The sequence below is a fragment of the Oreochromis niloticus genome, linkage group LG5, assembly GCF_001858045.2.
Source record: "Oreochromis niloticus isolate F11D_XX linkage group LG5, O_niloticus_UMD_NMBU, whole genome shotgun sequence".
Taxonomy (NCBI): Eukaryota; Metazoa; Chordata; class Actinopteri; order Cichliformes; family Cichlidae; genus Oreochromis; species Oreochromis niloticus.
In genome coordinates, this window is record NC_031970.2 from 6,359,994 (window position 1) to 6,386,446 (window position 26,453).

The window sequence follows — 26,453 nt, forward strand, 5'->3', positions numbered from 1 at the left end:
TTCTGTGTTTTCGTCACAGCAGTGTGCCTACATTTCCCATCGAACCCTTCGGTAGGACGAAAGTGACTACCCATTTCTCAACCAACCCTTCGTTTCTGTCAGGGGTGTGTGCGCTGATGTGCTGCTTCTTCGTCTGGTCTTAGTTACACCTGGAAACATGCGGCTTTTCGCTCTGAGACAGCTCACACGGGTAACTGTAATATATTTCTGCGCTATTTTGCCCTTGGGGGTAATGTTTCTTACTGCTGCTTAAGTAAAGTGTACTGTTTATATTTAATAAATAGAAATGCTCAGCAATAAACCGCTAGCTGTTTTCTTTATGCACTGCATTTATGGAAACTTGAGGCTGCCAGCGGTTAAGTTAGGTGAATGCAGCTGGGTCCACGTGATGATGCCATAGCGACTGCAATAGCTTACAAGCATAAAAAGTGAATTTATTATTATTATTTTTTTAAGTGTAAATATCAAAAAATACCAAAGAGTGCCTCATTGTGTGATAGGAGTTGCCAGTCAGCTCAGACAGGATTACCTGACATGTGAGAACTCAGCCTGTGGATTGCTTAATCACATTCTTCACCAATTAATGTACAAGGAAACAAAACTACAGGTGCTGTTAGCTGTAAATGTTAGTTACATTCAGAAAACTCATGATCCGAAATTGTGTGTGAGAATGCAACACATTTCATTTAAAGTACAGTTGGATTACTGAAGAATGTGTTTAACAATTCAAATGGCTCTTAAATACATGCAGTAATTTTGCAGGCAAACATCTTCCATTAGATTGTGCTTAAATCCTAATATTTAGTTACTTTTGGATTAGTCGGTTAGTCTGATTTCTTCTCCCCTGCCTCCTAGGCACCAGGACCACTCCTATTACTTCCTATTACGTCTCCCTCAGACATAAGAGGATGTTACCCGGATTTGCACATTGGCATCAAACCTTGTTTCAGAGTATAATAAGGACAGGGAAAATCCAGATTGGAGCTTTAAAAAAAACACAACATTTTACCAAATTTAAATGATCACATCTTTGAAAGAGCAACCTGTGAGTGACAGTCATGGAATTTGAATTTTGTAATTAACATTATTTTCAGATTTGATTTTCAACAGTTCAGGTTTTGCAAAGTGAGACGTGAGGTGTAAAGACAATAATAAGACTGTTTGTAAAAACTTTGGAGAGTGCTGCTGTTCGCACAGACTGTAGACTGAATCGTGTACATCAAACTTTTTTATAACCAATGGTTTTTGTGAGAGCTAGAGGTCATGTTGAACTAAACGTAGCTCAAACATCTAAACTTTTTGGGTTTGCTTTGCTGAACACTTGAAAATCTTTAGTTGTCAGTAAGGGATGTGGCCTCCTACAGATTTACTGATATGGCCGAAGGCTTTTAACAACTCGACCAGTAGGAAGGTCATCCTATCAGTGATGTAACCAAGAAACTGATATCAGTTTACCAAAAGAAACTTTAAGAAAAAAACATTCTTTGTAAACTCTAGAGATATTTGTGTGGGAAAATCCCATTGGATCAGCACTGAAACACTCAGACCAGCCCATCTGGCACCAACAACCAAGCCAAGCTCAAAGTCATTTAAATCACCTTTCTGCCTCGTTCTGATGCTCAGTTTGAACATATATGTTTAGTCAGGTCTATTACAATTGCAAGACAACCTTTTTTTAATTTATCTGTATTTATTGTGAATTAAATGAAGAAAACATTTTAAAGTCAACATTCTCTCCTCGTACTTTTGGTAGAATCACAACTAGTGCATAGCTTTTCATTTTGACAGATTTACATTAATCGGATTAAGTTGTTGGACAGGATTAGCTGCATTGATAAGGTCCAAAGTGGCTTTTAGCTGTCCAAAAAATGATTCACAAGATTTAAAAGCTAGGATGACTTGAACAAAAACATATTGCACACTGATAGAGATCGTGAGCGGGATTTCAGAGGACGAAAGGCAATGAGCCAGCCTTGAACTTATTGAAAATGTGTATATGTGTGTATGTGTATATACGTATGTATGGATAGATAGAAACATATATATATATATATATATATATATATATATATAATATATATATATATATATATATACATATATATATATATATGTTTCTATGTATATATATAAAAAATTAATAAATAAAAAAAAGTACACATATAATGTAATTGCAAGGAGGTATTTCTGTAGTCTATTGATTAGCAGAAAGTGGAAAAGGGGTGGGATTAAATAAGCTTATGCTTCTTCCTGCTCCTTTTTGAACATGAAAGTTATTTGTAGTTGTGGTCGCTCGTTTTCCTTTTGTTTTGCTTTGTTTATTTGTCTCTTTCAATTCTATGTTGTTGTACTTTTTCAACATGTTCAAAATAAAGATTCAATCAATCAATCAATCAAACCCAAAAGTGTTAGCAGTACAGTCCACAGCATGTGTCCGAGGCACTAGGAAACCATCTTTAAGAAGTGCAGTGCAAAGATTACAGCATAAATGTGCCGTTCCACTGCCTACGCCTCCTGAAGATTGCCTTTGTTGCCAGCGTCGCTTAAGTCTCTGATTGTCACCCTGACAATCCTTTGATCCGAATGGAGTGTAGTCGTCTTGACTGTGCCTCTGTCCCTTTACGCCTCCTCACCCCATCCAGATTTTAGTCTAGATTTCCAGTCTAGTGTCATCCAGAGTGTATCACAGGGCAATTTGTAATGGGCAGCCCTGCTATTAGTCAGTGACAGAGGAAGAGGCAACTCTGTGTCAAACTGACAGATGCTGCTGCGCTGTTGACACTTCTTCTCTGCTACCTTAAATATCTGTTCTGTTCTTCTGTAGGCTCACCCAGGACTGCAGCTATCGATTAATTTAGTGATCGATGATCGATTATTCTCTGAGTTAATTACATGATCGAATAAGAAATACTTCTGTTTTGTTAATGAGCTATAGTAAATATTAAGAAAAGAAAAAAAAAGACAGCTCTTTTGGAAATGAACTGCTCATTGGTTTCCATTTTAGAGATTAATTTTATTAATTCAACTGCATACAGCATGTGGCATAAAAAAGCTAAACACTGTCACTGAAGTTATATCTTTTAAATAAAATATTTCCTAAATGCATAAATAACTAAATTATCATAAGTACACTAATGTCCTAAAATGTACTAAAATGGGGCTTACATACAACCTGAACTAAGATGTCAAATAAAATAACTTAACTCTGTCTTTTTGGAAGACTTCCTTACATTAGTCAGAGGCAAAAAAGAGTTCTGAGAGTGCTGCATTTCCTAGATGATGTACATAGATATTTTGGGGGGGGGGTTGTGCGTGTGTCTGAGTTATTAAATGTAGTAGTGAATAAAGGAGAAGGTGTGGTTTTAAGTCTTTAGAGGAACAAGCTGTGACTGGAATGAAGTGAGCAAATCAGCATTGTCTGAGGTTTGCACTATGCTTCGTTGCAACATTTCCTGCTGCAGAAAACAGACGTTCTGATGGTGTAGATTTTAATAATTCATGTTTATAATTATTCAGCGTCAAACAGCACTGGGTCAGTGAGTTCTGCTGCCCCATGTATATTTTTACTGGCCTGCGGGGTGAAAAAAGCTTTTATTTTTCATCCATCCATCCATTCGCTTCCGCTTATCCTTTCCAGGGTCGCGGGGGGCGCTGGAGCCTATCCCAGCTGTCATGGGGCGAGAGGCGAGGTACACCCTGGACAGGTCGCCGGTCTGTCGCAGGGCCAACACACAGAGACAGACAACCATTCACGCTCACAATTTTTATTTTTATATTTTTAAATATTAATATAATTTAATCAATATAAAAGTAAAATAATGTTACTAAAGCTTAGAAATAAATATCTAGTACATCCCATGCCCCCCTTTAGATTCACCCCTGCTTGCTGCATGTACCACTGCAATAGATAGATAGATAGAACTTTATTAGTCCTTTGGCTCCTCCGGGAAATTCAGTTTCCATAAAGCAGAACACCAACAGAAATTTGCATAGTAAGAAATTAAATTAAAAAATGAAGTTGAGAAAGAGAATATGAATATGAGCATAAATACAGCATATATAAAAAGCAATGAAATATACTCATTAATGAGCTGCAGCAGCCAAATGTCTATTGCACAGTATTTTGACTATTGTCAGTCTACTGCACAGTGATTAGTTCTTATTTAGTGTTTGGTTCGTGCAAACACTACTGCTTAGTTGTCCCCGCCCCCTTTGTCCTCCTGTTTCACCTCCGCCTACCCTCCAGCAAACAGTTAAACAGTTTGATGGCGTGTGGGAACAAAGGTGTTTTTACGTCTGTTGGTCTTAGACTTGGGGAGAAGCAGCCTGTCGCTGAGCAGACTCCTCTGGTTATTAGTGACCAACATTGACAATAATGTCTAGCAGTTTTTTGCAGTGGATAGGAGCAGCTACAAAAACTTTTTTTCAACATATTGGATCTTGTAAAACAGGTTGTTCGATGCAGGACTCCTCCCTGGGTTTTTAACAGAAATGCTTTTAATGGTGATAACAGTATCAGGTTCTGCTTCTCAGTAACGGCTCCGCCTTTTTGTTCTTCGACGTGTGTGTGTGTGTGTGTGTGTGTGTGTGTGTGTGTGTGTGTGTGTGTGGACAGACTCTACATTAAACTACAACAGCGTCATCTTCACTGCTGCTGTTGTGTTATCAGTTTTTCGTTGGAAAACCCAGGGCAAAAAAATTTGCGTTGAGGATTTTTTTTTAATAATCGAGTTATTTGAGTTACTCGAATCGTTGCAACCTACTTTCACCACTCTAATCCCATGTGTGTGTGTGTGTGTTAGTGTGTGTTTTTCTGGGTTGATTGTTGTTTGGTATAGCTGCTGATGGACAGCAGTCATCTGTAAAATTGACTCTCCTCGGGAGCTGCTTCAGGAAACGGGCAAAAACAATACAGAAGTAGGATTAATGAAATGATTTTCTTCCTTCCCTTTTCTTCTGTTTCGCAATTGTACTTTGAGCACAGTTGTTTGACAGGGAAGGCAGAATGCCAACAATTACCTTATCATTGTCACGCAGATGTAGTGCATCTGTGACTCTGCCATTATTTTGTGCTCAGCACCCAGGTTGACGCGGCCTATCCCGCCCCTTTTCTCACAGCAGAGTTTTCATCAAGTTCACCTTCAAACGACAGCATAATCTGTCGCCTAAAAATAGTCCCGCTGTGACATATTTGGTGCTTGTATCTTGGCTCTCGCTTCTCTTGGATCAGTTTATTTTGTGTTTATTAATTAATCTTCCATAATGATCAAGGCTGAGAAATGAAGCAGGGAAACAGAGAGGCACACAACAGGGAGTAACCTGTCTTTTGGCTGTTTAAGCTCAGAGCTTTCCCATTTGGACACTGTGAAGTTCATATCGATGACAAGAGGAACTAACAAAAATGCCACACAAGTGTTACTTGGTTGAGAGTCCTTAGCGGCGTAGGGTGACAGGATAGTGCAGGGAAAGGAAGGAAAGGATGAATGTGAAGGTGAAGAGGAGAAAGGAGAGGCAGCCTTGTCTGTTTTTGAGTCTTCAGTAACCCTGTAGCCACTCAGTTTGGGGTTTTTCTGCCACTGCGTTTCCTGGCGTTGGTGTGCCACAGTCGAAAAAGAGACAGCAAAGGACAGTTCCCGTCAAGGTTTAATGACCCGTGTGATTTTTTTGGCGAGAAATGTGTCCTCAGAGGCAGCTCGACCTGTCTCCCAGGCCCTGTCTCGTCCAGGATCCTGGGGAGGGACTTCTCCACCATCATAAATGCTACTGGTGACAGAAGGCCAGGGTAGAGACTATTAGAAATCAGTCATTAGTGTGCCAGTTGGTTCCCCTGGCATGTCACCGTTGTCTCTTTTGCCACACTGGGGATCAGAGGAAGAAGCAGAGTAGACAACCACAGTGAAGGTGATAAACTATCTTTAGGGTATTTTATTTTATTTTTTTAAAGGGTGTATTGAAGGATGTACTATAGCTAGACCTTTTTATGTTGTAGAGATTATTTAGTATGAGAATATATAACTTAAAACCCGTGAAAAGCTACACTGGTAAATGTTATAAAGCCATTTCAAATGATTAAAAAGCCAAACTTAATTTACACTGCATGGAATAAGCATAATTACACGTTTTTCATATGGGTGTCCTTAAAGAGTCCTAAGTATTGTGTTAATTGCTTTTTAATGGTGCTATTAAAGGGAGGCTGTCCCTCACGCCCCAGCACACCTGTACAGATGATAACTATAGGTTTGTAGTGGGGGCGATTGATCTCAGCACAGAGTCATCATCATCATATTGCTGATTAAATGAAGAGAATGAGCCAATTTGTTTTGAGTGCAATCAACCTGTCAACATTTTATTTAACCTTACAGCTCTCCCACACAGTGCTTGTTTTTTGACTGAGAGTTATAATGGGAATCCACTTAAATAGAACACAAACCTTTTTTTGTGTGTATTCAGAGGTTTTCTGATGGTCCAAGCACCGTGTCGGTGGTGTGTCATACTAACAAAGAAAAGTGGGATCAGGATTCACTTTAGAAAAGAGCCAGTGAAAATTGTATGGAGTCTGCACTCTCACACGATCAAGCATTGCAGCAGAGGAAGAACTCGCCAGCCCCAGTCCAGATTAGATAAGCAGGAAGTGCTGAATCTGTTCTCTATATGCCTCCTTCTGGTACACTGAGGCTGTAAAAGTCGGTCCCAGTTTGTAGAAGTGCTGATAGAGGCATAATTGAACAACCATGCTGATTATTGATATCACGAAAACACGCCAGCTTCTAATTATACCAGGCTGCATTAGAGTGTAAGGGAAGCACAGTAGTTGAAAGGAGGCAAATGTCTGCTAATTTGTACAGGACAAATTAGGATGACACTTTAAATATATGAAATGATCAAATAAATGGTTTAGAGAATTGATGTTCTTTGTAATAGGACAGCTAGCAGCAACGTGGTGACCAAAAACTGACAAATGTCCATGAAAATTCAGCAACTTTAGGAGATGACAGGGACTTAACTGCACCATGATCTGTGGTTACCAAGTCAAACTAAATTGATTTCTTAACTTTGAGGTGATAAGCTTTCAGCAGACTACAAAGAGAATGACATGATTAGGTGGGAAATATACAGTATTTTTACCTGGAAATCCAATACAACCATCTGTTAGCTGCAGGATGATGGACACACACGCACACACACACAAGCACACTCTCACACTCTGGCAACTCATGTTAGTCCTAATGACCCAGTTTGGTGCAATGACACAGTTTTAGAAAACATTTCTACTGTAACTGTGATATCTGTGTAAAGCTGACAAACTCTAAATCAAACCTTTTCCTTTCTTTATCTTTCCTCATATTCCCAACTCGTCTTCCACCCACAGCCGCTGTGCCAGCGAGTCCCTGCTTGTCTCAGTGCACGCGCCCACCAGTCTCACACTGCCACCCGTGCAACGGATGAAGATCGTCCTTGGACGGGTCAGGAGAGCCTGGCTCAGGATGACCCCGAGATGTGGAATCTGCTGCAGAATGAGAAGGAGAGGCAGCGCTGTGGTTTGGAGCTCATTGCATCTGAGGTACTAGGAGCCAGATTAAATGGAGCAAAATAGCATGTGAGCACAATCTCTGAATTTCGCTTATGGTTTCAGTTAGTTTTCCAATCATAGACATGAGTTTGTTTAAATATCAAATGTAAAAAAAATAGCATTCAATATGGTGCAACTGGCAGTAAATTGCATGTGGCAAACATTAGTAAATCAGTTTGTTCTCTGAGAAAGGAACACCCAGAAATGTAAATGCAGCAGGGTCAGTCGCAAAAATCTCTGAGTTCCCATCTCTTACACACTATAATCTCTTTGTAAATACAACAGAATTTTTGTTTATACTAAAACCCAGTTTGTCCCGGTGCAACATGCTAGTAAATCTATATAGAAACCTACATTGGAAGTCAGAATACGTCAGCGCACACCTTTTATGTTAATGTATAAATGGTTTTGTTTCCTCTCGTCATTTTGATTGAAGTGGATGATTATTTGAAATATATAAGCCATGATTACCACATTAAAACACTCAGTTGAGAACAGGCGATTGAATTTATCCCAGTCCTTTAAAACTGTTGTCATGGAGTTGTAAGGCGACAGACTCACTTGTTAAAAAACCTTATTTTTTAAAAGGGTTTAGTCAGTCAGACACTCGTTCCACTTTTTTGTATTGATCCAACTGTCTTTCTTTTTTTAAGCAAAGATGGTCAATGTAAGCAGTTATTCAGTGTCTCAGAGAGCTGATAGCCTCTCCCTGTTAGCAGTGCAACTGTCTGAGAATAACTAATCCCCTCATTAATGAATGAATTCGCCGACTTTGGGTTATTTATTCTAGTTATTTTATACGTTACTGCTGGCTGGAAAAATGAGGGAAAAGACTTTGAGGTCTTGTGATAGATGCGCACACCAAATCCAACACATGATCGTGGGTATAGCATTTGAAATTCACACTCTGCCAAATTATTTATTCTTAAATCCTCTTGCTGTCTGCATTAATGTTGTATACCTCTAAATGTTCTGTTTGAAATATTTCCATTGGCCTTTGAGGCTTCTAAAACTGAACTTTTGTCTCACACATACAACTCATAAACTGATGTCATGATCTCTGACAGGAATAAATTCATATCCAGCTTGCTGTTAATTCATTATTCGCTCACTGAGGAACTGCCCACAGTAGGCTGGAAGTCATTCAAACTCGACTTCTTTAATAGTAAAAACACTTATAAGAAACTCTGCTTGTTGTAAGCGAGACTACCTCAGTTATCAGAAAGATTTGGGCAGCTCTTTGTTTTCATTCCAAGGCTGGATGGTGTGAAATGAAAAATTTTACTATTCAGAAGAGCAGACAAGGTTTTATCTTCTGCTGTTCCTTCTCTCTCCTCCTGTTTCTTCTTTGCCACAGTAGTTGTTCAGTGGAGTATGTCAGCCCCCTCTCAACACAAAGCCTGACCACTCTAGTGTGAGATAAAGCTGATATCTTCATTCTGCCTCCTCCCCAGCTCACTCTGCAAGTCACATCACAGTACAGCTCAGACAGACATTCCTTCGATGAGAAGACGTACAGTTTTGCACACACACACACTGGCACTAAGAAGCAAATGCGTTTCCTTTCTAATATATGCGCAGTAGTTGGCATGACAGACGGATGCAGTAGAAAGCTGTTACTGGAGCTGTTATCTGCCTTGATCTCCTCTTGGCTCACAGGTGAAGCATTTGCATAACAACACACCACCGCCACGACCACCACCCCATTCAGAGAGGCAGACTATATTTGTCTGTGTTCATTTTATGTCAGATCCTGTTACTGACCAGTGTGACGATATACAAAACAGTTATGCTACACAGTCGGGGCTGCATCACTCAGATTTTAAGATTTTGGTCAAGCTCTACTGTATTGCAGTAATTGCAGATTTTTAAAAAAGGCAAAGGAACGCATCTACTGACATCATCAGTCAATGAGTCCAGCCAATAAATTTCATCTTGAGCAAACTGAAAAGATACAAAGGAAACAGTATGCTTTTTTCCCTCTAACAATAATGACTAAAATTTGTTTGTCTCTCAGTGCGTCTCAACGGTCCCGGTGTAATTCAGCATGTGCAGAAACATTTATTGCATTATCTTGTATCCTCCAGCTGCAAGGGGATAATCATTGTGAAGTGCAGAGTGTTAGTCTATGGAAGTCCAGAGGTTCAATACTGTAATGATTGCCTCTAGCCGGAGGGGGATTTCTCACTATCACTTAACAGACTTTAATTTGCTGTCCTTGTCCCTTCTGTCTACTCGTGCCATTGATCTGAGTGTGCGTCCGCTTGTGTGTGTTCTCATTGCAGAATTTCTGCAGCCGAGCAGCTCAGGAAGTTCTCGGCTCCTGTCTTACCAACAAATATTCACGCAACCCTGTCATAAAGTAAGTTTTTATTCAGCCACACCTCTGTTTGTTTTCCCTATTAAGATTATGTGCTTGAGGATATTTGTTACAGACATGCACAAACACACACTGATCTATACTGTGTTCTCTTGTTTACCCATGATAGTAATTTCTTACCAGGTACATAATCCACAGCCTCTGCCTTTCCAAAGAAAATTCCTGAGGGGTGATATTTGAAGAATTTAGTGCCGGGCTGATAGTTGCATGTTTTCTATTTTCAGTTTAGTTCTGTTATTTCCTTCAGATAAGTCGCATTTATCAGCAGCAACCAGAAAGATGACATGTTTTGAAATTCTTCTCATTTGATGCCTTTGATTCCTGCAATACAATCCTACCACAAATCTCTCTCCCACTGACTGTGTTTTTAATTTTTGTTTTTTTCCCCCCGACATCCCACTCGTCTGTTGTTTTTTTTCTCCTACTTTTAATGTAATGAAACAAAAGGATGATCTCATTGAATGAGTGGTTTGTAAAGTAGCCATCTGTTGCACCTTCATCTGTAATTCCACTGAAAAGGTTTGATTTTCACCGGAGATGCCTCAGATCTGCTGTGGAAGTTTTGGGTCTAGGTTGGTGTAGATCTTTCTTGACTAAAATTACTGTTTGTGGAAAATGTGTGAGCATATGTTAAAGGGGCAGTTTTACAGCGATGTACCAAATGACAATGCAAAATTAGTGCTTTACTTAGAGGGTTTGCTTGTACTGATGACTCTAGACTATGGAGAACATTTCTTTTCCATAATGTATACCTGTCATAGTGTTGGTTTTTACCATATGTTCTACCTGCTCAATCCCAAGCAACAGACAAATAGATAGCAAGTAGCTGGCAGTTGCTGTTTGCTATATAGGCAGTTCCCATCAGGGGCTGGCTGTAACAAAAATAGATTTAAAAGACTGAACAGACTGGTATAGCTAATCTGATGAATGATAATTTCATTTTGTATTTGCATGGAATGCAGTTAACAGCAGTTCACCACACTGGCTTGTCCGTTGCGTTCATGGCATTGTTCTGCTGGCCAAAAATGAACCATCTCTGGTTTAAGGGACCAACCAGATAGTGAATACAGATAAAGCATGTCATGCATATGAACACAGCTTGCACTTAGTTCTTTTCCCATCCTCAAGCACTCGTCTTTGTACAAGGAAGTCACAATGACATACCAATAGTACATGGACATTAGATGAATTGAAACAAATTTTCCATTACAGGTCTCATGATGGAGGAGGAGTGGTTGACCAAATTGAGCTGCTCTGTCAGAAGCGAGCTCTGGAGACCTTTGACCTGGATCCAGCTCAGTGGGGCGTCAACGTCGAACCGTACTCTGGCTCTCCTGCCAACTTTGCCACTTACACCGCTGTACTCAATCCCCACGATCGTATCATGGGCCTGGACATATCTGATGGTGGACAGTTAGTATTCACTGTTGCTTTATTTTCATTGTTGGTCCTGTTTTTTCTTCATCCACACACTTTTAAAGCCACCCAAGTTGTTGGTCAACTGTAGTGTGTCACTTCCCTTTTTTAGTTTCCTACAAATTTGATATTCATATTGAATAAAATTTTGTGAAAAGGTTAACAGAGTCTTTGAGCTTCCATGTTTTATTCTTTATGTATATATTGTTTTTTCTCACTCCAGTCTGTCTCACGGCTACATGTCTGATGTGAAAAGAATCTCTGCAACCTCCATCTATTTTGAGACAATGCCTTACAAGCTGAATGTAAGTAGAAAAGCCTTCTGATATCTACTGACACCTATTTATTAGGGCTCTTCGACAGGATGATACATATTGAATGGCGATGTGATAACATCGTTTCATATTACGCTATCGTTTGTTTTGTGGTGTCGCAAAATAAGCTGTTTACGGCAATATTTATTCATCATTTTGATGGTCACTGTAGTGGCTATTTAAAATAACCACACTATGGACGGACAAGCGACTGTTTTTACGCGTACTTTCATTAGCAACAACAACAGTAAAATCATAGTGTGGCTCCGCCGTCCGCTTTTTTATTTTCTACATAAACCTTTCACAATAAAGCTCAAGATCCTGTTGAGACTTTTCAAAATACACTGAAATGATATACATTATTCTCAAACATCAAATTTCAGAATATGCGTCAAACAAATTACCTGAAATAAAACCATAAGGTAACTATAAATGGCGCTTACAGTCACCACGTGGATGCAGGCACAGAGAATACCATCATGGCCAGTGAAGATTAGGCAGAACCAGGTAGCTCCAAACAGAAGGACCAGTCAAAACAAATCGAGGACCTTATTCCTAAACGAGGGTCCACCTCTGTAGCATGGACATGGTTTGGTTATGAAAAGTCTGACACGGAGCAGGCAAACCTCTTCAACCACCTACGCAAGAATCGAGTGAAAGAGTATGGAGAGAGTTTACAGATGAGAAGCAAAAAAGAGCCATCAGGTGCTCAAAATAAACCTTAGACTCAAACGTTAGGACAGGCTTTTCCCCACAGCACACTATGTAATAAATACAAAGAAAATGACAGCCATTACAAATTATGTCTAAAAATTTATAGTTTAATGCATCAGTCAAAACACTCGACTCCAGGTACACGACGCCCAGCTGAAAACACTTCACACAAGTCTAGTTGCCTGGGATTCACTGAATTTACAGACAATGCTCTATTTTGCGATATATATCGTTATCGGGATAAGAAATTTCATATTGGGATATGAGATTTTGGTCATATCGCACAGCCCTACTATTTATACCAGTATAGAACGATTAGCTTTTGGGGGGTAGAGTATGAAAACTGGGAGATATACTGATGTATTTTTGATGTCTTACCAATGTCAGTGTGAGAAGTCTTCCAAAAGCCAATAAGCCAGCAAATGTTAAGACAGTCAAGCTTTCAGTATGTTAGAGTAAGATGTTTATAACAGGTTCAGTGCTGTCCTTGCAAACTGTATTTTCTGAAACACATTGCACAAAGCCGAAACACACACAGCTCTTTTGCTAGGAGTTCTTTTTATAATAGAATTTAAACTTAAAATAATACTGTAATAATGACTACTGCTACATTACAGTAAATGTACACTGAGCAATAAGCCATGTCTTATATTGCTGTCATAATATTGGCAGTTATGCCGACAGTGTTGGTCAGCTTGTGTTCATCAAATGTTCATCAAATAACACCTGGAATAACTAAACTATATTTGAATCTTTTTACATGTCTTGTTCTTTCAGTGTTACTCTTTTTGTTTAAAATTATTAACTTATTCATTGAAAGAAACACAAAACAAGAGCAAGAAATGTAAAGACACTAATAGCCTTTAAGAAAATCCTGTTTGTTTCCCTGCCCCCAGAGGGAAGACATGAGGCAGTGTGGGTAGGGATTTAGTGTCTAACTTCACAAAACTTAAACGCAACAGACACTTGCTGGCAGCTGTTTGCTGACACAGGGCAATTCACAAGTTTATAGTCAATATACAGCGACCATGTAGTCTTACTGCTATACTTGTATCACATTCAAAGTATTTTCCACCAGCACCAGCATCTGTTAAGTTAGGTTGCATCAGATTTAACAAGTGATTTTTTTTAAATTAACATAAAGTTATGATCACTCAACTGTATATTTAGTGTAGAATATTTTATTTCTGGGGTCATAGTTGCGTGGCAGTATTGGTAGCGGCTGATGGATGGTCATGAGAGTCTGTGTGTCCAGACCTGCTGATGTATGGGCAAGCAGGACCCCTCTGTGAGAAAGATAATGGGAAATCGACAAGCTGGCCAGCACTACTGGCTCTGTCTTCACAATGAGCAGGTTGATGGAGTGAGCGGGCATCCATAGATGTGCTCTGGAGATGGGAGATTATCGGGTTGTCTAAATAAAGCTTTCCTTCCTCCTTTTCTCTCTTCTTTTTCTTGTCTCTGTCTGCTTTATTCACCATTGTTTTTGTCCCTCACTTTGTTTTTCGGCTGCATTCTGGTGTCTTTCACTGCCTCTCTTTTCTGATGCTTAAAGGTGGACTAGAGGGGCAAAACTTCACTATGAGGCATCAGACATATCGGTCACTGGACAGGGTGAGCCTGGCTCCATTTCGTGTGACTTCAAATTCCATTTACTGGAAAAAACGGATTGTCTAATGTGTTTCTTACATTGTTCATTTTAATAAAAGGGAGCAGAGAGAGTCTCGAAACCAACCTGATCTGTTCAGGTTCATTGCACCAGCATAGCAGGTCCCTGAATGGTTAAATTAGGATAAGTAGGGGTGCATTACTGCAATTGCTCCATCTTCTTCCATGATATGATAGGTGTAAATGCCTCCTTTAGATAAATTCCTTCCCCTTTTAAGGTAGCCAAAGTACTTCAAATACAGCTGCTTCAAATGAGCTTCAAATGGAAAAAATCTCTCTTCCGTGTAGATATGTTTGCTCTTGATACTCAGATATCTGACAGTTTTTTGATCTTTACATATTCCTTTTTTCTCCTGACCCTTACATTCCCTCTAATATTCTCATATTCTTCTTCCACTTTCTCTTTATTCTTTCACACTCTTCCTTCATCTTCTCTGTTTCCTCAATCTGTCTCCCTTTCTGCAGATTGCAACAGGACTTATAGACTACGACCAGATGGAGATGACGGCCAAGCTGTTCCGGCCCAAGCTCATCATCGCTGGCACCAGTGCCTATGCCCGGCTCATTGACTATGCCCGCATCAAGAAGGTGCACAGAGAACTCTCTGCATTCACAGCTCACCCCTTGTTCACCCCGTCTTTTTCCGTTCTTTGCATTGTAATGCCGAACACACCAGCTTCCCATACCGACAGGTCAGATCTCGCCAGCATTACTTCAAACCGTGTCTTTGCTAATTTCGTCCGACAGAAATGGAGACTCGTCTGCTCTAAATAAAGAGCATTCACTTTGAAGCTTCAGCATTTTCCAAACACAAACTCATTTCAGGGTCATTACACACTTTACACACAGCTGCTTTCTTCTTCTGTTGACTACTCAACTCACACTGAGTCACAAGTACTCAGTAGCAACTTTTAACCACACACTTCACTGTTCTCTTTGACGGTGCACAAGAGGCCCCTTTATCTGTTTTGTTATACCCACCCGCTGATTCACTTCATTCACTCCATGACTGTTTCCCTTTGTTGCAGAGCTCCACTTTAGCTAGTACCATCAGATGGAGTGTCCCACCATTACAGAGCTGTGTTTTTATTAAGCACCATAACTACTTTGCCACTAGGCCTGAAGAGGGGCCATATTTTCCCCCTGGCATGTCTCTGTGCAACTGTTCTCTGTTTTATGGCAGAATCTGTTAGGCAGACTTCACATTTTTAGGCGGGGGTGAGCTACCTAGATTGTAGAGTTGTTCATTTTTTGTGTGTTTTTTTTTCTTTTACTATTGGTATTCATCAACTGCTGCGCTTCACCCTCTTGTGTTCTTTACCCTCTTTCCTTTTAATCTAATAAACGTGCAGATCCAGTTCAGATATGAGAGGAAGAGAGATTGTCACGATAATGCATATTAATTGGAGCACTAAAAAGATTGTTTACTGCTCTGATCATTCGCCAGCGAGTCATTTGCATGTTAGCGAGCTATTTATTGTTTGTGCTTTTTCAATAAATGCTGGCAAGAGACAGCAAGGATTTATTGAATTGCGTTATAATATTTCAGGCCTCTGAAGACTGCTGAAGAATGTAATTACACCAGCTCTCATTTGAAATGTCTTTCCTTAGAGAACATGGGTACCGTTAACAGATGGAGTTAGTCCTCAAATCTTAACCGTGGGGGGGGTAAATGTAAATGTAGTGCCAAGACATTGTATCTGAAAAACATTTTATATGCATACACAATGTAATTTATCGATATTTGAGCAGTGTCAAAAACTCACTAAAGCTGAAGTGCTAAGTTTGAGCTTCATCAGGGCTTGGCTGTCTTCATTAAATCACTTATTTTTGGAAAAGACGTAACCGCCTGGCAGAGTCCACGGTGAGTTTAGGGGTCATATTTAATATGTCTGCAGTAAAGTCCAACTGAGCACTGTGAGCAGAGAACTTTACAGATGGCAGAGATCAGTAGGAACTTAAAAATATTAAAGGAAAAGAGCTGCAGTGAGCTTATCATAAGAGCAAATCATAAGTGTTTACAATTTTTAAACATGGTGAGCACTGATTTGTTCCAAAACATAAAAAGTAAACCACAGGAAGACCCATCCCCCCCAAAAAAGGCCCGTGAAAGAAATGCTAAGTAAGATTGCGCTGAGTAACAGAAGCTAGTGGAACAGAGGCTTGTCCAGATGGGACATCATAGCTCTGGCTCTCTTTTGAACTTTTTTTCTGAACTCAGTACTGTGTCACCTTAAAGTAGGGGACGGTGTCTAAGAAAGGCCAAAAACCTTACACTGCAAATCTAATGCAGGAAAAGAGAATGTATTTTCACCTCATAGTTTTCGGACTAATCCTGGAGGCTCAATGATTGTAATTTAAAGCCTTTTAAAGCACAGGGAACTGAATCCGATTCAGAATACTTTATTAATCCCTAAGGAAATTGTCTTAAACAATGACTTGGATAGTTAGCTATAGATGATTTTCTCAATATTAATTTAGGCTCTTTGCCTAATAATATAAACATTCAAGATTCAAAGCGTTTATTGTCATGTGTACAAAGTAAGCATTTCTCTGCACAATGAAATTCTTTCTCTGCTGTCCACACACAGATGCCAGTTAATATGTACAATAGAACTAGAACAGATAAAACACAAATAGTATAAATAAATAAATGGAGACAAAAAATTGAAGTATTAAATAGATTTGCGTGCATTAAGGCCGCTGGTTTAATTTGGGGCTATATAAATAAAACATTTTTTTGTTAGCTTTCGTTGTAAACATTTCACCCATTAAAGTATAAAATCTCAAAGTTCAATTTTGAAAATGTAAAATACATGGATCAAACCTTACAGTCAGTTCAACCATTCAGACATTTTACACAGCAAATCGCCAAAACTATTTTCAGTAAACAGTTCTTCATTCATTCATTTCAATCTAATCTAATAAATAGATCAAATTAAAAAGAAAATTAAATACAGAAAAATAATATTCTTGCACACCAGCTTCTTCATAGAACCAGATGTGAAGGTTATTTCTGAGACTGGTAGAACTTTATTTTTCATTTAGCCTATTGTTTGCTGAGTCGTTACTTCTTCAGACCTCGGTTTGAATTTTGAGCATGTCCTTCATTTTTTTGTTAGGTTGAAATGTAATATTTTGATTTAGTCTTTAAACTTTTATATTGTGCAAGAGTCTTGAGTGCCCCATAATTTCTCTAAATTTTGCATAAGACAGGTCAGATTTTCACCTAGTTTTTCTTCTTTTTTTTTAAGTGCTCTGCATGCTTTATGATGGTGTTTCAAAGTTGTTCATGGGACATTGGCTGCTCTTTATTTTATGTCCTGTCTTTGAACATTGCTTCAAGCTAAATTATTGGACCAGTTTTAACTTGATAGATGTGTGTGGGTGTGTAACTTATCAGCTGTTTGGGCTGGGTCTTTGGGAATATGAACAAACAAAGCAATCTCATGGTGCCTTCCCAAAAACGGGACATATACTACTATGTGAATTCCATAAATTTAAGGTTTTCCTACTTCATATTCAGTTTTTGTTGTTTCTGTTATACCTCATCACTCATCCAAATGACTTCTTGGATGAGTGATGACTGTTTCTCTCACTGCAAACGCTACATCCAGATGAACAGAATCAACTTTTTGGGATTTACTTACCTGGATGACTGGGCATGCATCAAGACACAGTCGGAGCTTGTTTAAATTTAAAATTGAATATTACATTGATTTAGTAACTGAAAGGTTGGAAACTATTTGGGGGACCAGCACTGTATCTGTTGTTGCATTTGGAGTGTCCATTTCACAGTGCAGTATTATAAAAGGGGTCAGACACATGTGAGGTACAAGTATTAACGGCAGCCAACTTTTTGCTTTGACCAGTGCCAAAGCAACCGTGCGTAACTGTGATCGTTACCACAATGAATGTTTGTTTATTTCCAAAGCCAATGCATACAGTATTTGGCATGCGCAGATTGCCTCTAAATGTGCAGTAGATGCAAGGGCAGTACCAAAGCTTTGGTTCCCTCTCCTGCAGTACAGAAGTGTTTCACTGAGACCTAAAACTTTTGAACAGAGCCCAACATATTTCTGTCATATTTCATAGTGCCACATACATTGTTTTTGCTATCATGGTGCTCTCATGGTCCTTTGATATCACATCTAAAATACACTCTTCTCTGACAGGACCAACCTATAATCAATTTGCGTTTAAATTTCGAGTTTCATTTTTGAATTTAAAAAACATTGCAGTGCCATGCTTTCAAGTTCAGAAACATCATTCAGCAATAACTATAGAATGCAAGCATCAGTTCAGTGTGCACAACCTCTGTTGTTATATTTATAGAAACTCCGATCAATGCGAAAACATGCATGGTTGTATGTGTAGAAAGCTGCAATGAATCAACTTCAATTAGAACTGCACCCCCTGGTGGATGCACAAGACATTACCACTGGTTTTCATAAATGCTTCTTGGGGGCGTTAACATTCCTGGCAGCGGGGGATATCATTACAGTCACGGATCAGTTGGTCAGGAATCCACTAGGTATCCATCATGGTCATGTCAGCATAGAGCTGGGCGATATAAGATTTTTTCATATCACGATATGTTTTTTTCATTTCAGGCAATAACGATATATATCATGATATAAGCCAAATAACTATATTTGTAAGATTTAAATGTGCCGTTGCTCACAAGTAAAATGTGAAATAATTAGCAGCTTGTTTTAATTAAAATATTTATTTCCCATAATAAGTTCAACAGGGCAGATGTACTTAAGGAACATGAGACTTCAGTTTCAGATAAATAAAGGCAAATATTGCAAACTACACAAAAGGCAGCCGCTAAAGCGTTTACGTTTCAAAATAGAACAAACAAAACAGACCACTAAATTGTCAATTCCACTTAGAAACAAAATATTAATTCTAAAAATAAATCTTAGGTCGTTTTACAGAAGAACAGACAAAATTGACTAACTTTTGTCAATATCAAATAAACTGAGAACTAAAAGGAAATTCTCAACCTCTCCGTGTTGTATAGCTTAGCTTTTCAAACAGTTTCAACAGTGACTTTAGTCTGACAAAAGCTGAATGACGAATTAGCGCTTTCAGTCAGAGATTGAGCATGCACCGCTTTATTGTATTTCCAGACTTGCTTTCGGCACAATTTACAGTGCGCGCTACTCTGTTTTTTGTCAGACTTGAAATAGCCGAAATACCTTCACACTACAGAACTTCTGTGGCCCTTCCGTTCGACAAGCTCTCCGGCATTGGAACCATCATCGGTTTTTTCTTCGGTAACCTTCGCTCACGCTCTCGGTTGATTTTTCTCTAGTCGGCAAACTCATTTCCTTCATTACCCGGGCTGCACGGCTGCAAAAACAAATACACATGTTCGCCTTGGCGCTTGTGCTGTACGTAACAAGTCACGTGACGTGACGCTGCGGCTGTGATTGGTTCGGCTCTGCGCTACTTAATTTGGATTGGCTGTTCTTTTTTTTTTTTTTAAGAGGAGAAGAGAGATGAGGCTTATCGCAATAGTTTAATTTTTCTATCGAGAAAAAGTTATTTCGCAATACATATCGTTATCGTTTTATCGCCCAGCTCTATGTCAGCAGTGAGGATGCTATTTTAAGTGGCTGTATCTAAATGAACTAGTCGATGGGGTGATCGTGGCTCAAGAGTTGGGAGTTTGCCTTGTAATCGGAAGGTTGCCGGTTCGAGCCCCGGCTTAGACAGTCTCGGTCATTGTGTCCTTGGGCAAGACACTTCACCCGTTGCCTTCTGGTGGTGGTCAGAGGGCTCGGTGGTGCCAGTGTCCGGCGCCCCAGGGTGGCGCACTGACAGAGGCTACAATGTAGCTTGCCATCACCAGTGTGTGAATGGGTGGATGACTGGTTGTGTAAAGCGCTTTGGGGTCCTTAGGGACTAGGAAAGCGCTATACAAATACAGGCCATTTAGTCCTTAGCGCTTTTCTACTCTATCTGAGCACTCAAAGCACTTTACACAACTTGTTCATTCACACCCATTCACACAAGCACTTTTTCTAAGCGGTTACTAAGTGCTTCCTTTATAACATTCACACACGCATTCATACTCCAATGGAGTATTCATACCCCGATCGGAGAGCAACATGGGGGTTAGTATCTTGCCCACCTGGAGCAGACCTGGGATCGAACCACATCCTCTGTCGGTTAGTAGGTGAAACATTAGGTAAAACTTTGTTATTTTTGTTTTTTTCACAGTAGAGGATGTGCAAATATTAAGGGTGTAACTATTGCACTGTGTACTGTGTATTAGATGGAGGAGTTGTACAGTGAGACTTTCAGTGGTGCATTTGGGTGATCTTAGTCTCTCACGTAACACTGCTCCTGTGACTGGTCAGCACAGAGGAGTGGGTGGGAGGTATTGCCCAGCATTGTCCTTACTTTCGACAAAATTCAGCTCTCTGACACCACCTTAAGGGAGTCCAGCTCCATCCCCACAACATTATTGTCCTTTCAGATCAGTTTATTGAATTTGTTGGCATCTGCGACCCTCAACCTGCTGCCCCACCATGCAACAGCATAGAGGATGGCAGCGGCCACAACAGACTCATAGAAAATTCTGAGCATTTCTGACAGATCTTAAAAGACCTCAGCCGCCTCAGAAAATAGAGACGACTCTGGCCCTTCTTATAGAGTGCAGTGGTGTTTTTAACCCAGTCCAGTTTATTGTCAGTGTGTACTCCCAGGTATTTATAGTCCTCCACAATGTCCACATCGACCTCCAGTATTGAAACAGGGGTCACATGTTTCCTGATCCTCATAAAGTCCACAATCAATTCTTTGGTCTTTGTCATATTGATCTTGTATTGAAAAAACTGGAACTTTCCTGCCACATGTGTATACATGTTTGTCTTAATTTTATAACTGCTCCCTCATCCTGCCTCTTTTTCTTCCAGCTGTGCACCAACATCAATGCCTACCTGCTTGCTGACATGGCTCATATTAGTGGCCTGGTGGCAGCCAAAGCCATCCCCTCGCCCTTTGAACATGCTGACCTGGTAACCTCCACCACGCACAAGTCCCTCCGTGGAGCAAGGTAAGGTCAAACTGTAAGAGACACGGGTGGGAACAAAAATTAAATTACTGAGAAGCAAACCTGGTTTGGTTTTTAGAGAATAGTAAAAGTGCTTCATCAGTAAAAGATTCTGTTCTGTCCAGGGCTGGTGTCATCTTCTATCGGAAGGGTGTTCGCTCAGTTGACAAAAAGGGAAAGGAAATCATGTACGACCTCGAGGACAGGGTCAACTTTTCCGTCTTCCCCTCACTGCAGGGTGGACCTCATAACCATGCCATTGGTGGTGTAGCAGTGGCGCTCAGACAGGTCTGCACAACAGAACATGTTGCATAAACTTCAGTCAGCAGAGGGGGAGTAATCTGTTCTGTCACAAGATGCATATAACATTAGTTTGAGTTAATAAAACTTTAGACATGATGCAGTTACATCATACAGTTTCTTGATGTCTGTATCTATTTTTGACAGCCAAATGATAAACTTACTGTACGCTTTTGGTTCTGTGTGTCCAGGCACAGTCTCCCCTGTTTAAGGAGTATATTGACCAGGTGCTAAAGAATGCCAAGGCTATGGCTGCAGCTCTTCTCAGCAAAGGCTACACCCTGGTATCAGGTAATCTAGTGTGCATTTACTCACTTCTTTATTTTCCAAGTCACAAACTCGGCACAGAGCATTTAACACTGAAAATCCACATAAAATGTCCTGTAACAAAATGCAAATTACACAGCAAGAAAAAAAGCACAAATCCATTTAAATTCATGATGTGCAAATAGGCTAATGTCGCTGTGCCTGCCTTGTCAGTCAAGAAAATAAAATCAGATGAAAGTGGTCACTTTGCGGTTGTGAGCAAATGCTTGAATCTTGTACTGAATCCAATACGCTGGCCTCAGCTGTTTTTTGATGTATAGCCTTCAATTGATACTCTAAAAAATACAGACTTGTCCTGTGCTTACTCTGCAGTGTGTACATACACCTTTCTTTAATCCCTTAGTAAATGTTTTAGCCAAATAACTGGAAAGAGTGGAAGACTGTACCAGTAAAACACATATTCAGTGCTTTTACAAAGCCTGTACAAATTTAGGTTGACTTAGTTTTAACTGCTAAAGACAATTCCTGTCTGACTTTCCTGATTAAGTTCCCTTCAGGTGACAAACTATCACAGAGACTAATAATATCTTATCTTATAACGTTTGGATGACTCTTAAAATCTCTGTAAACTGGAAGTGGAATTTAATTAGTTTACATCATCAGTGCATTTTCTCAGTACAAAGCTAGAATAAGTTCATACAATCTAATTACTAGGAGTTACACTGTACATCCCCTCTCCCCCTCCAAACGCCTTCGACGCTTATGCCCTTCCGATGCTGACGGTGGATCAAGCAGACCAGCGCATAGGCTGCAGGCCTGGATGTACTGTCTACACTGGCTGACTCTCACCCTTTACCCATCCCTGTTGCTTGTCATGTGTTTCTTTGGTGTATTAAGAGTTTTTTCATGTGCTATGTGCAGAGGTGGTTTTTTTCTGTTCTCAAACTGATCTCCCTATTGGAGCTCAGTCTGGGGAGGAGTTATTTTTTTCTCCTTATCTTTCCTCATGTTGTGCTTTTTCCATGTTATACCTCTCTGACCTGTGATGTTTGTGTAATGTATGTATGGTCGGAGGGTAAGACGGCGCTGGCACGGCTGGCAGCCTTAACCCAATTTCCCTCGGGATGAATAAAGTATGATCAATCAATCAATCAATCAATCAATCAATCAATCAATCAATCAATCAATCAATCAACTACCTTCCATAGTCTCAGCTAATGGAGAGCGTCATTAGCAAAGTGGGAAGAGGCCTAAAATGTTCTTGTTACGCCACAGGTTATAAATAATGCTGTCAGTTCCTAAATGTTGTCTAATTAGCAGTATTCTTCAGACATAATGTGTGCTTAAGAAAACAAACAACCAAAAAAAAAAAGGAAACACAGTCCAGAACACGCTTGGCCTGTGATTTACTCTATCCCATTAATCTACTCACTGTCATTCTCTTTGGGGGTGATTTTTGAGATTTATGTTGTAGAGTTCTCTATTTTAATGGTCAGCCATCTTGAAAATTGAACTCTGTACATTATGAACTTGTAAATGATAATTCCAGAGTAGTAGAATTACACACAGTTGCACATGGGCTACTCTGATAGATTTTCATAATGTTTGACTATTAAATGAAGTGCTGTGGAGAGCTGCCTTTGTATAGTTGATGTAAGGAGCACCAAGATAAAAAAGCATCAGTATAAAAGTCTTCTTGTCCATAACCAACAAATTTGTGAACTAACGAGCAAATCCTGCAGCCCAGGCAAGGTAAACTAGCTGACAGGTTGTGTAATGACTTATCCATGTTTTTAAAGAAAGCAACCTTATCAGGTACATCCATTGATACTCTGAACACATAATTATCCACTCATTCCCTAAATAACAGCAATTTAGTGAGTCCTCACTTAAAAAAAAGAAAGAAAACAAAAGGAAAACAAAAAAATAGATATTTTCAGAGACTTCTCAGAGCAAACTGCCTCACACAGTCATCCAGCAGCTCGGATTATTGTGGGTTTTTTTGGTTTATTATAATGCCTTTGGTGGTTGTCACTATTATTGGTTAGACTTTTACGTGTCCTGCTTAAAAAAGTGCATTTTGACGGCCTGTATTCCAGGAACATGTGCATTTACTCTTGTGGAAGCTAATGGGGATCCAAATAACTGATCTATTTGTCTCCTTCACACTTAAATCTTATTAAATGAACAAAATCTAATTTGGCTTTTTTGGTTTCAGTGTTGGGAAATGTATAAATAGCATGAATCAGATAAGCACATAAAAGAGGAGAAAATGTCAAGCAGTACTCCTTCTTAAGCTAAATCTAATATCTGTATTTCATACATTGGTGTGACAAGGTGGTGTGATCAAATGCTTCACAGCGACGTTCGTGTGTCTACAAAACAACATCCTTCTTTCCTCCTTAAAAATTCCAGGTGGGACCGACACCCACCTGGTCATCGTGGACCTGCGGCCCAGGGGTGTTGACGGGACTCGGACTGAGAGGTTACTTGAGCTTGCGTCAATCTCCACCAATAAGAATGCCTGCCCTGGAGACAAGAGCACCCTGACGCCTGGTGGCCTCAGAGTAGGTAAGACGTAGCTTCACATCACACTGTGTTTGGCCGAACACACACCAGGGGTGTTGTGATACCATGCACTTCCCTGTATGTTAATTTTGAACGTTAAAAAGAAACCGATCAGTTGTTCAGCGGTGTTATAAAGTTTTTTTTGTCAGATTTATTTTACATTCACCACCTTCTTCAATTAATCTGTGTTGCTTTTTTAAAAATGTAGTTCTGCATATGGAAATTAGTCAGCCACAAATTAAGCCACAAGCACTGAGCTGTTCATGATTAATTAAACTTGTTTGGCTTTTTAATCATCTTCCAGGAAGTTCAAGAGCTTCTCATCTACACTCCCTCATTTTTAGCTTTATCTTAAGGCAATATTTCTTACCTGTAATCCAATGCACTGCACTTATTACTTTCTCTTTTGTCCTGCACCGTGGCAGCCATTAGTATTTGTGTAGTTGAGTCTGTATAGATTAATTACTGACCTTTTAAGAAGCTCCAAGTCTATACTATCTTTTAAAAACTATATGGCAAAATTAGGGGGAAAAAAGCAAGAACAGGAATTAAAAAAAACTTAAAACTGGAAAAGAACAATGGGAAGTGTATTTCAAGCTGAGTGATGTGTTCTTCTCTGTCAGGTGCTCCAGCCCTGACCTCGAGACAGTTCAAAGAAGCCGACTTTGTGCAAGTTGTGGAGTTCATGGATGAGGGTTTCAAGATTGCCTTGGATGTCAAGAAAAAGACAGGTGAGCCTGCTGTGAGGAGGGAGGCAGATTAATCTGTAGCTCAGTGGATGCCTAAACCATGTTTAAATTCTTTTTTCCAAAGCACAGTTTGAAACTGTTCATTATTAACTGTAATAGCATTAATGAATTTATAAAATAAAATATAGTGTACGGTCTTTAAAATTGCTGCATGAGAGAAGATAAAATGCCCAGTGGTAGTGAAACAGAGGAAGCTAAGAATAAACATCTGAGCATTTCTCTTTTCTGTTGTTGTTTGCAGGAAAGCTCCAAGACTTCAAGAACTTCCTTCTTCAGGACCCAGAAACGGTGGCTCGCATCGCAGATCTGCGCCACCGTGTTGAAGCCTTTGCCAGGCCCTTTCCCATGCCAGGGTTCCCCGACCATTAGCCCATCCACTGTGGACCCACGGGTCTATCACAGCCAGATGGCAGAGAGCCGGCTGGGCAGAAGTGTGGATGGAGTGAAATGTGGCCCGCCCCTGTGAACTGAAATGGCTTGAGTTCACTTTTTCAATAATATATGGGAAACAATTTTTATACTGCTTTGCAGTCACGAGTCAGTCATCTGTTTGGGTAAAAACACAGCTTCCATGTTGAGTTAAATAAACAATCAAATGTGACAGATTTTCTAGAGCAGAACAACATATTTTCTATTGTGTGTGTGAAGATTTTCTTCTTCATATCATTTTGTAATAAAAGTGTGTGTGGAAGAAAGAATTAGCAAAAGTCGGTGTCACAGTGTCTGTGATCTCAATGAAAAAAAATCTGGATATGTTTAATCATGGACCAGGTAATCTATTACACTGGGGTGGCTGTAGCAGGTCACCTACTAACCGGAAGGTTGGTGTTTCGATCCCTGTCTGCTCCAGTCTGTGTGCCAAATATCTTTGGCTGGGCAGCCTTGGGCAAGATACGAACACCAAATTGCTCTCCATCAGAGTATGAATGCGTGTGAATGTTAAATAGAAAGAGCATAGAAAAAAAGTGCTTGTGCGAAATGCTATATAAGAACCGGTCAGTTTACCATTTACCCTTTAATGTGTGTACCTGCTCTCATCACTGAAAAGCACAAGGCTAGTGACAATTCTGGTATTCTATGGCAAATGCTAAAAGGTGCCAGGCAATACGCACAGGGCCCACTGGAGGATGTCAGGCCCCAGCCACCTTCATGAAGTCTGTTTCTTAATCTTTGGTCAGAGACATTCACACTAGTGGCCTGCTGGAGGTCCTTTCTGTTCTCATGTGCTCATTCTGCTCCTCCACAGTGCACATGGTTTCAACAAATGTGAATAAACTGTCTACATCACAACTCAGTCAAAACATATTTTACTATAGTGTTCATAAGTCTCTGATTTTTTTTTTAATTGGCAACTGCTGTACACAAAGGTTTGAACCAACCTTTTTCATGTTTGTGTTAATTTTATTAGTGTCATTCTAATAAACCCCAGTAATGAAAA

The 26,453-nt window shown here is 39.8% G+C and overlaps 1 protein-coding gene across 1 annotated transcript; it reads left to right on the forward strand.

Moving 5' to 3' along the window:
* Positions 1-58: 58 nt before the first annotated feature.
* Positions 59-26,453, forward strand: shmt2 (serine hydroxymethyltransferase 2 (mitochondrial)). Its single transcript, XM_003451854.5, has 12 exons — positions 59-190; positions 7,370-7,561; positions 9,856-9,932; positions 11,163-11,363; positions 11,590-11,671; positions 14,528-14,650; positions 20,995-21,134; positions 21,257-21,419; positions 21,623-21,722; positions 24,114-24,269; positions 24,890-24,997; positions 25,257-26,453. Exons 1-12 carry the CDS (start codon positions 158-160, stop codon positions 25,382-25,384), a joined length of 1,503 nt encoding a protein of 500 aa, XP_003451902.1. The 5' UTR covers positions 59-157; the 3' UTR covers positions 25,385-26,453.